The 12,685-nt window shown below is 42.2% G+C and overlaps 1 protein-coding gene across 1 annotated transcript in view; it reads right to left on the bottom strand.

Moving 5' to 3' along the window:
* Positions 1–12,685, bottom strand: part of LOC139406163 (immunoglobulin-like domain-containing receptor 2) — a 40,528-nt gene that overhangs the window by 3,514 nt on the left and 24,329 nt on the right. Inside the window, exons 7-8 of the mRNA XM_071148648.1 lie at positions 1,753–1,954; positions 813–1,539 (exon numbers count right to left, since the gene is read on the bottom strand). Of these exons, the coding sequence (XP_071004749.1) occupies positions 813–1,539; positions 1,753–1,954 (929 nt within the window). The remainder of the gene's footprint in view (positions 1–812; positions 1,540–1,752; positions 1,955–12,685) is intronic.

Here is a 12,685-nt window from a genome sequence, read left to right as displayed (position 1 = left end):
CTGGGAGGGCATAGGCCCACCAACTGGGGAGCCAGGCCCAGCAAATCAGAATTCATTTTTCCCCACAAAGGGCTTTATTACAGACAGAAATACTTCTCAGTTTCATCAGCTGTCCGGGTGGCTGCTCTCAGACAATCCCGCAAGTGAAGAAACCGGATGTGGGCTGGCATGGTTACATGTGGTCTGCGGTTGTGAGGCCGGTTGGACGTACAGCCAAATTCTCTAAAACAACGTTAGAGGCGGCTTATGGTAGAGAAATTAACATGAAATTATCTGGCAACAGCTCTGGTGGACATTCTTGCAGTCAATATGCCAATTGCACACTCCCTCAACTTGCGACATCTGTGGCATTGTGTGACAAAACTGCACATTTTAGAGTGGCCTTTTACTGTCCCCAGCACAAGGTGCACCTGTGTAATGATCATGCTGTTTAATCAGCTTCTTGATATGCCACACCTGTCAGCTGGATCGATTATCTTGGCAAAGGAGAAATGCTGACTAACTAACAGGGATGTGAACAAATTTGTGAACAACATTTCAGAAAAATAAGCTTTTTGTGCTTATGGAACATTTCTGGGATCTTTTATTTCAGTTCATGAAACATGGGACCAACACTTTAAATATTGCGCTTATATTTTTGTTCAATATAGTTTAAAAAATAACACCCACAAATAAAGATGATCTAACCATCATGGGTTTAAAGTTGGTGGTCTGTTAGACCTACTGGACTTTCTACCTCTGAGCTCCTGTAGCTGTGATAACCTGAGAGTGGTAGGGTGTTCTTCAACATGACCTTCCTACAGGTAACTCACCATATTTCGGTTGTTGTCCCTGTCCTCTCTGCCCCCCTGTATGGTGTGGGCCAGTCCTTTAGGGGGACGGGTATAGGAGAACGATTGCATGGCCTGGTCAGTGGTGCTGTATCGTTCTGAGGGCGATTCAACCATGCGGTAACGTTCAGTGGTTGGGTTGACCATCCGGTACCTTTCCATCTCTAGCTCCGAGTATGGAGGCAAAGGGTCATCCTCCTCGGGCCTGTTGGTAGGTGACCGGCTGTAGAAACCGTCGCTGCCCTTGCCCTTTGAACTGCCCTTGGAGGGAGTGTCACTGGGTGAGGGAGTGTCAATCCGTCCCTTTCCTCTCTCCCCCTTCTCTCCTGCTCTCCCCCTTGCCTTGCGCTCCAATAAGTTGTTGAGGAATGCGTCATCGTAACCCCTCCGCCCCTGGGTGTGCTGGTGGGGGCGAGAGGGGAGATCGTCCCACATGTCCCTCTTCTTCTGCGGAGGCGGGCTGCGGCGGGGGTGCCAGTCATCATCCCTGTCTCCATGGAAATGGCGTGAGGGGCTGTGGTCCCGGTACGGGGGGTAGTGCTCTCGCCCCCGTAGTTCCAGGTCGTAGTCCCTGTCCTGGTCACGGGGGTCGCCCCTCCGGGCACGGGGGCCATAGGACATAGCAAATTCCTCCAGCTCATCCAGAGAGCCAGTACGCCCCCTGGAGCCCAATGTCCTCCTCTCCAGGTGCACAGAGCGAGGGTTCCATCTGGAAAACAGGAAAGACAGGGGGAATCAGAGTATATAACAGATACACAATTGCAGACAGACAGTGTTAACTAACATTTTAGTCCTACATTGAATACAATATAATCAGCAATGAAATATCCAATATCTGAACAAGATCCTATTCTCTCTCTCACACACACATACCGGGTCAGAAAATGTGAGTACTTTAGATACAGTTCAAACTCAGTGGTACCTGCTGTCTTGCTCGTCATCAGTGTGGTTGCCACGGTAATGCCTGGGTCGACGACTGTTGTGCACAGGAGCTGCCATGAGCTCTGATTGGTCATCGAGGTCAGCGATGGGTGGGAGAGCTTTCATCTGGACTGTCCGATAGGTCTGCCGGAAATCCGTGTCCCATCCCTCATGCAGAGAGCTGAGCTCTGATAGGCTACTGGCTGCTGGGACAACAAATCACTATGGAGACCTTTACTGTTTTCAATAAAAGTTTTTCAATGTTATAAATGAACAGTTTCCACAGCACATAGAGCAGTGTTCTATTTACAACACGTTTATGTTTCAACACTTCTAATCCAATCACAGACACATCACCAAATATCACCCCTAATGCAAACAACATCTGATAGCCATAGACATCTGTGTAAATATAGATTGGTTATTCCCAAAGCAAATGCTTTTGCTGATTGGCCCTCATCGTACAGATGTAGGATCTTAATGACAAGTTCTCACAGTCTCACATCACAATGAGATCCATGTTTCTCAAACGTCAAATTTCTAAGTTGTTCCAGACGTCAAATTTCGAACTCCGAATGGTTAAGCTAAGGGTTAATGTTTGTGATAGGCTTAAAACAAACAAAAAATAAAAAAACAACTTTCTATTGCTGGATTTGACCATTCAACCTTTGGAATCAGAGGCAGAAGGTTATGTCTATCCACCATCCCCATCCACAACCCAAACCTACTTGAAGGTAACAGAGCTCACTGTTGCCCCTTGTGGCCGGTTTCAACATCATCTCCCGATGCCCGCAGACCTGCATGGATATGGAATACTGACTAGTATCAAGGGTGACCTGCCTGAATTTGATCACCCATCAGGAAATGAAAACGTGTAGAGTATTCAAAGTTTAAAAACGCTTCTTAAGTTTGTAATTTCCACTGATTTGTCCTAACAAAAAAAATGTATCAACCCCGCCAGAAATGTCCATTAATTATAATCCACACAATAATTCACATTTCCTGTTGCTGCAGGATTATTTTCCATGCTCTTAGTTCGGGAGAGACATTATAGAAGGTATCTGAGCCAATTATGAAGTGACGATATGTCACATAGAAACAGAATGCATAAAATGAGAATTGATTCCATGGAACACATCCAGCTTTCGTCCCCTGTCTTGGAATTTTGAATGACAATATGCTTTACACTGCACTCTACAAATGTCTGTGTGCTTACACCAAAGCACTATGGATACCGTCTCAATCTGCACTCTACAAATGTCTGTGTTCTTACAACAAAGCACTATGGATACCTTCTCAATCTGCACTCTACAAATGTCTGTGTGCTTACAACAAAGCACTATGGATACCTTCTCACACTGCACTCTACAAATGTCTGTGTGCTTACAACAAAGCACTACGGATACCTTCTTACACTGCACTCTACAAATGTCTGTGTGCTTACAACAAAGCACTATGGATACCTTCTCACACTGCACTCTACAAATGTCTGTGTGCTTACAACAAAGCACTATGGATACCTTCTTACACTGCACTCTACAAATGTCTGTGTGCTTACAACAAAGCACTATGAATACATCCTTACACTGCACTCTACAAATGTCTGTGTGCTTACAACAAAGCACTATGGATACCTTCTCACACTGCACTCTACAAATGTCTGTGTGCTTACAACAAAGCACTACGGATACCTTCTCACACTGCACTCTACAAATGTCTGTGTGCTTACAACAAAGCACTATGGATACCTTCTTACACTGCACTCTACAAATGTCTGTGTGCTTACAACAAAGCACTATGGATACCTTCTTACACTGCACTCTACAAATGTCTGTGTGCTTACAACAAAGCACTATGGATACATTCTTACACTGCACTCTACAAATGTCTGTGTGCTTACAACAAAGCACTATGGATACATTCTTACACTGCACTCTACAAATGTCTGTGTGCTTACAACAAAGCACTATGGATACCTTCTTACACTGCACTCTACAAATGTCTGTGTGCTTACAACAAAGCACTATGGATACCTTCTTACACTGCACTCTACAAATGTCTGTGTGCTTACAACAAAGCACTATGGATACCTTCTTACACTGCACTCTACAAATGTCTGTGTGCTTACAACAAAGCACTATGGATACATTCTTACACTGCACTCTACAAATGTCTGTGTGCTTACAACAAAGCACTATGGATACCTTCTTACACTGCACTCTACAAATGTCTGTGTGCTTACAACAAAGCACTATGGATACCTTCTTACACTGCACTCTACAAATGTCTGTGTGCTTACAACAAAGCACTATGGATACCTTCTTACACTGCACTCTACAAATGTCTGTGTGCTTACAACAAAGCACTATGGATACCTTCTTACACTGCACTCTACAAATGTCTGTGTGCTTACAACAAAGCACTATGGATACCTTCTTACACTGCACTCTACAAATGTCTGTGTGCTTACAACAAAGCACTATGGATACCTTCTTACACTGCACTCTACAAATGTCTGTGTGCTTACAACAAAGCACTATGGATACCTTCTTACACTGCGCTCTACAAATGTCTGTGTGCTTACAACAAAGCACTATGGATACCTTCTTACACTGCGCTCTACAAATGTCTGTGTGCTTACAACAAAGCACTATGGATACCTTCTTACACTGCGCTCTACAAATGTCTGTGTGCTTACAACAAAGCACTATGGATACCTTCTTACACTGCACTCTACAAATGTCTGTGTGCTTACAACAAAGCACTATGGATACCTTCTTACACTGCACTCTACAAATGTCTGTGTGCTTACAACAAAGCACTATGGATACCTTCTTACACTGCACTCTACAAATGTCTGTGTGCTTACAACAAAGCACTATGGATACCTTCTTACACTGCGCTCTACAAATGTCTGTGTGCTTACAACAAAGCACTATGGATACCTTCTTACACTGCGCTCTACAAATGTCTGTGTGCTTACAACAAAGCACTATGGATACCTTCTTACACTGCGCTCTACAAATGTCTGTGTGCTTACAACAAAGCACTATGGATACCTTCTTACACTGCGCTCTACAAATGTCTGTGTGCTTACAACAAAGCACTATGGATACCTTCTTACACTGCACTCTACAAATGTCTGTGTGCTTACAACAAAGCACTATGGATACCTTCTCACACTGCACTCTACAAATGTCTGTGTGCTTACAACAAAGCACTATGGATACCTTCTTACACTGCACTCTACAAATGTCTGTGTGCTTACAACAAAGCACTATGGATACCTTCTTACACTGCACTCTACAAATGTCTGTGTTCTTACAACAAAGCACTATGGATACCTTCTTACACTGCACTCTACAAATGTCTGTGTGCTTACAACAAAGCACTATGGATACCTTCTTACACTGCACTCTACAAATGTCTGTGTGCTTACAACAAAGCACTATGGATACCTTCTTACACTGCACTCTACAAATGTCTGTGTGCTTACAACAAAGCACTATGGATACCATTCTGCGCTCTACACTGTGTGCACTCTACAAATGTCTGTGTGCTTACAACAAAGCACTATGGATACCTTCTTACACTGCACTCTACAAATGTCTGTGTGCTTACAACAAAGCACTATGGATACCTTCTTACACTGCACTCTACAAATGTCTGTGTGCTTACAACAAAGCACTATGGATACCTTCTTACACTGCACTCTACAAATGTCTGTGTGCTTACAACAAAGCACTATGGATACCTTCTTACACTGCACTCTACAAATGTCTGTGTTCTTACAACAAAGCACTATGGATACCTTCTCACACTGCACTCTACAAATGTCTGTGTGCTTACAACAAAGCACTATGGATACCTTCTTACACTGCACTCTACAAATGTCTGTGTGCTTACAACAAAGCACTATGGATACCTTCTTACACTGCACTCTACAAATGTCTGTGTGCTTACAACAAAGCACTATGGATACCTTCTTACACTGCACTCTACAAATGTCTGTGTGCTTACAACAAAGCACTATGGATACCTTCTCACACTGCACTCTACAAATGTCTGTGTTCTTACAACAAAGCACTATGGATACATTCTCACACTGCACTCTACAAATGTCTGTGTGCTTACAACAAAGCACTATGGATACCTTCTTACACTGCACTCTACAAATGTCTGTGTGCTTACAACAAAGCACTATGGATACCTTCTTACACTGCACTCTACAAATGCCTGTGTTCTTACAACAAAGCACTATGGATACCTTCTTACACTGCACTCTACAAATGTCTGTGTTCTTACAACAAAGCACTATGGATACCTTCTTACACTGCGCTCTACAAATGTCTGTGTGCTTACAACAAAGCACAATGGATACCTTCTTACACTGCGCTCTACAAATGTCTGTGTGCTTACAACAAAGCACTATGGATACCTTCTTACACTGCGCTCTACAAATGTCTGTGTTCTTACAACAAAGCACTATGGATACCTTCTTACACTGCACTCTACAAATGTCTGTGTGCTTACAACAAAGCACTATGGATACCTTCTTACACTGCACTCTACAAATGTCTGTGTGCTTACAACAAAGCACTATGGATACCTTCTTACACTACACTCTACAAATGTCTGTGTGCTTACAACAAAGCACTATGGATACCTTCTTACACTGCACTCTACAAATGTCTGTGTGCTTACAACAAAGCACTATGGATACCTTCTTACACTACACTCTACAAATGTCTGTGTGCTTACAACAAAGCACTATGGATACCTTCTTACACTGCACTCTACAAATGTCTGTGTGCTTACAACAAAGCACTATGGATACCTTCTTACACTGCACTCTACAAATGTCTGTGTTCTTACAACAAAGCACTATGGATACCTTCTCACACTGCACTCTACAAATGTCTGTGTGCTTACAACAAAGCACTATGGATACCTTCTTACACTGCGCTCTACAAATGTCTGTGTGCTTACAACAAAGCACTATGGATACCTTCTTACACTGCACTCTACAAATGTCTGTGTGCTTACAACAAAGCACTATGGATACCTTCTTACACTGCACTCTACAAATGTCTGTGTGCTTACAACAAAGCACTATGGATACCTTCTCACACTGCACTCTACAAATGTCTGTGTTCTTACAACAAAGCACTATGGATACATTCTCACACTGCACTCTACAAATGTCTGTGTTCTTACAACAAAGCACTATGGATACCTTCTTACACTGCACTCTACAAATGTCTGTGTGCTTACAACAAAGCACTATGGATACCTTCTTACACTGCACTCTACAAATGTCTGTGTTCTTACAACAAAGCACTATGGATACCTTCTTACACTGCACTCTACAAATGTCTGTGTTCTTACAACAAAGCACTATGGATACCTTCTTACACTGCACTCTACAAATGTCTGTGTGCTTACAACAAAGCACTATGGATACCTTCTTACACTGCACTCTACAAATGTCTGTGTGCTTACAACAAAGCACTATGGATACCTTCTTACACTGCACTCTACAAATGTCTGTGTTCTTACAACAAAGCACTATGGATACCTTCTTACACTGCACTCTACAAATGTCTGTGTGCTTACACTGCACTCTACAAATGTCTGTGTGCTTACAACAAAGCACTATGGATACCTTCTTACACTGCACTCTACAAATGTCTGTGTGCTTACAACAAAGCACTATGGATACCTTCTTACACTACACTCTACAAATGTCTGTGTGCTTACAACAAAGCACTATGGATACCTTCTTACACTGCACTCTACAAATGTCTGTGTGCTTACAACAAAGCACTATGGATACCTTCTTACACTGCACTCTACAAATGTCTGTGTGCTTACAACAAAGCACTATGGATACCTTCTTACACTGCACTCTACAAATGTCTGTGTGCTTACAACAAAGCACTATGGATACCTTCTTACACTGCACTCTACAAATGTCTGTGTTCTTACAACAAAGCACTATGGATACCTTCTTACACTGCACTCTACAAATGTCTGTGTGCTTACAACAAAGCACTATGGATACCTTCTTACACTGCACTCTACAAATGTCTGTGTTCTTACAACAAATCACTATGGATACCTTCTTACACTGCACTCTACAAATGTCTGTGTGCTTACAACAAAGCACTATGGATACATTCTCACACTGCACTCTACAAATGTCTGTGTGCTTACAACAAAGCACTATGGATACCTTCTTACACTGCACTCTACAAATGTCTGTGTTCTTACAACAAAGCACTATGGATACCTTCTTACACTGCACTCTACAAATGTCTGTGTGCTTACAACAAAGCACTATGGATACATTCTCACACTGCACTCTACAAATGTCTGTGTGCTTACAACAAAGCACTATGGATACCTTCTTACACTGCACTCTACAAATGTCTGTGTGCTTACAACAAAGCACTATGGATACCTTCTTACACTGCACTCTACAAATGTCTGTGTTCTTACAACAAAGCACTATGGATACCATCTCACACTGCGCTCTACAAATGTCTGTGTGCTTACAACAAAGCACTATGGATACATTCTCACACTGCACTCTACAAATGTCTGTGTGCTTACAACAAAGCACTATGGATACCTTCTTACACTGCACTCTACAAATGTCTGTGTGCTTACAACAAAGCACTATGGATACCTTCTTACACTACACTCTACAAATGTCTGTGTGCTTACAACAAAGCACTATGGATACCTTCTTACACTGCACTCTACAAATGTCTGTGTGCTTACAACAAAGCACTATGGATACCTTCTTACACTGCACTCTACAAATGTCTGTGTGCTTACAACAAAGCACTATGGATACCTTCTTACACTGCACTCTACAAATGTCTGTGTGCTTACAACAAAGCACTATGGATACCTTCTTACACTGCACTCTACAAATGTCTGTGTTCTTACAACAAAGCACTATGGATACCTTCTCACACTGCACTCTACAAATGTCTGTGTGCTTACAACAAAGCACTATGGATACCTTCTTACACTGCGCTCTACAAATGTCTGTGTGCTTACAACAAAGCACTATGGATACCTTCTTACACTGCACTCTACAAATGTCTGTGTGCTTACAACAAAGCACTATGGATACCTTCTTACACTGCACTCTACAAATGTCTGTGTGCTTACAACAAAGCACTATGGATACCTTCTCACACTGCACTCTACAAATGTCTGTGTTCTTACAACAAAGCACTATGGATACATTCTCACACTGCACTCTACAAATGTCTGTGTGCTTACAACAAAGCACTATGGATACCTTCTTACACTGCACTCTACAAATGTCTGTGTGCTTACAACAAAGCACTATGGATACCTTCTTACACTGCACTCTACAAATGCCTGTGTTCTTACAACAAAGCACTATGGATACCTTCTTACACTGCACTCTACAAATGTCTGTGTTCTTACAACAAAGCACTATGGATACCATACACTGCGCTCTACTGTGTGCTTACACTGCGCTGCTACAAATGTCTGTGTGCTTACAACAAAGCACTATGGATACCTTCTTACACTGCACTCTACAAATGTCTGTGTGCTTACAACAAAGCACTATGGATACCTTCTTACACTGCACTCTACAAATGTCTGTGTGCTTACAACAAAGCACTATGGATACCTTCTTACACTGCACTCTACAAATGTCTGTGTGCTTACAACAAAGCACTATGGATACCTACACTCTACAAATGTCTGTGTGCTTACACTGCACTCTACAAATGTCTGTGTGCTTACAACAAAGCACTATGGATACCTTCTTACACTGCACTCTACAAATGTCTGTGTGCTTACAACAAAGCACTATGGATACCTTCTCACACTGCACTCTACAAATGTCTGTGTGCTTACACTATGGATACACACTGCGCTCTACAAATGTCTGTGTGCTTACAACAAAGCACTATGGATACCTTCTTACACTGCACTCTACAAATGTCTGTGTGCTTACAACAAAGCACTATGGATACCTTCTTACACTGCACTCTCTCTACAAATACAAATGTCTGTGTGCTTACAACAAAGCACTATGGATACACACTGCACTCTACAAATGTCTGTGTTCTTACAACAACACTATGGATACATTCTCACACTGCACTCTACAAATGTCTGTGTGCTTACAACAAAGCACTATGGATACCTTCTTACACTGCACTCTACAAATGTCTGTGTGCTTACAACAAAGCACTATGGATACCTTCTTACACTGCACTCTACAAATGTCTGTGTGCTTACAACAAAGCACTATGGATACCTTCTTACACTGCACTCTACAAATGTCTGTGTTCTTACAACAAAGCACTATGGATACCTTCTTACACTGCACTCTACAAATGTCTGTGTGCTTACAACAAAGCACTATGGATACCTTCTTACACTGCGCTCTACAAATGTCTGTGTGCTTACAACAAAGCACTATGGATACCTTCTTACACTGCGCTCTACAAATGTCTGTGTTCTTACAACAAAGCACTATGGATACCTTCTTACACTGCACTCTACAAATGTCTGTGTGCTTACAACAAAGCACTATGGATACCTTCTCACACTGCACTCTACAAATGTCTGTGTGCTTACAACAAAGCACTATGGATACCTTCTTACACTGCACTCTACAAATGTCTGTGTGCTTACAACAAAGCACTATGGATACCTGGGTAGTGAGGTCTGCACAACGCATCACCGGGGGCAAACTACCTGCCCTCCAGGACACCTACACCACCCGATGTCACAGGAAGGCCATAAAGATCATCAAGGACATCAACCACCCGAGCCACTGCCTGTTCACCCCGCTATCATCCAGAAGGCGAGGTCAGTACAGGTGCATCAAAGCTGGGACCGAGAGACTGAAAAACAGCTTCTATCTCAAGGCCATCAGACTGTTAAACAGCCACCACTAACACTGAGTGGCTGTGCCAACACACTGACACTGACTCAACTCCAGCCACTTTAATAATGGGAATTGACAAATGATGTAAATATATCACTAGCCACTTTACACTGCACTCTACAAATGTCTGTGTTCTTACAACAAAGCACTATGGATACCTTCTCTACACTGCACTCTACAAATGTCTGTGTTCTTACAACAAAGCACTTTGGATACCTTCTTGCACTGCACTCTACAAATGTCTGTGTTCTTACAACAAAGCACTATGGATACCTTCTTACACTGCACTCTACAAATGTCTGTGTGCTTACAACAAAGCACTATGGATACCTTCTTACACTGCACTCTACAAATGTCTGTGTGCTTACAACAAAGCACTATGGATACCTTCTTACACTGCACTCTACAAATGTCTGTGTGCTTACAACAAAGCACTATGGATACCTTCTTACACTGCCACTGGAATGCTAATGAACTTAACATGTGAAATACAGAACCAAACAATATTATAGCTTCTGATGAAAAAGCAACAGCACGGTCAATTTACAAGAATATATATATATATTTTTTTTGTCATTTGGCAGACGCTCCTATCCAGAGCTACTTACAGTTAGTGCATTCATCTTAAGACAACCACACATCACAGGCAGAGAAAGTAAATGTAACTCAATATTGTAGCTATCAGTAAAGTCAGAGCTAGAAGGGGGGGGGGGGGTCAAGTACAAGTGCTGGTTAAGTGTTTTTTTTGGGGGGGGGGGGGGTTGTTGTGAGGGGAAGGATCATTTAAGATACTCTTTGAAGAGGCAGGGTTTCAGATGTTTTTCAGAATATGGGTAGGGACTCTGCTGTTCTAGCTTCAGGGGGAAGCTTAAACAATGAACAAAAACAACAAACCGACAAAAATAAACGAAGCCGAAACAGTCCCGTAAGGTGAACACTAGCACTAGCACTAGCACTGACACTAACACTAACACTAGCACTAGCACTAGCACTAGCACTAGCACTGACACTGACACTAGCACTAGCACTAGCACTGACACTAACACTAATACTAGCACTAGCACTAGCACTAGCACTGACACTAGCACTGACACTAACACTAACACTAACACTAGCACTAACACTAGCACTAACACTAACACTAGCACTAGCACTGACACTGACACTAGCACCAACACCAACACCAACACCAACACCAACACCAGCACTAGCACTAGCACTAGCACTAGCACTAGCACTAGCACTAGCACTAGCACTAGCACTAGCACTAGCACTAGCACTAGCACTAGCACTGGAAACAGGAGCAATCACACACAAAATACCCACAGAATATGGCTGCCTAAATATGGTTCCCAATCAGAGACAACGATAGACAGCTGCCTCTAATTGAGAACCAATCTATCACACACACACACACACACAACCACCTAGATAGGAAAAACACCCCCATAAACATACAGAAACCCTAGACAAGACGAAAACACATACATCACCCATGTCACACCCTGACCTAACCAAAATTACATCCATGGCCAAAGCTGTTCTGAAGACATCACCACCCCATCGGTCGGTCTGATCTCATGGTATAACTATATGAAAGTCGACTTTAAAACATTACGATAACACAGAAAACAAGTTTGTACTTACTAATGTTGACAGAAAGAAGTTTACAAATGGATAATAAATAATTTTTATGATGGTTTATAAGCAGTTTATAGGTAGTCCTTCAAATGTTACCAAACAACATTTGACTGATTCGACACAGATGTATTCTCTCAGCAGATGGTATTGATGACATTTAGAGTAATCAGGGTTGTTTTGTTACAAATGGGGAAATGAATAGTTAATAGAGAATGTAATGAAGGGTTTCTGATGAGGATGAAACCAACCTCTACTAACAATGATACACACAAACACACCAACCCATCCCCACACACACACCAACCCGTCCCCACACCAACCAAACCCATCCCTACACACA

Source organism: Oncorhynchus clarkii, chromosome 3 (assembly GCF_045791955.1).
Source record: "Oncorhynchus clarkii lewisi isolate Uvic-CL-2024 chromosome 3, UVic_Ocla_1.0, whole genome shotgun sequence".
Taxonomy (NCBI): Eukaryota; Metazoa; Chordata; class Actinopteri; order Salmoniformes; family Salmonidae; genus Oncorhynchus; species Oncorhynchus clarkii.
The sequence above is the reverse complement of the archived record's forward strand: the minus strand, read 5'-3'. Positions and strand labels throughout refer to the sequence as shown.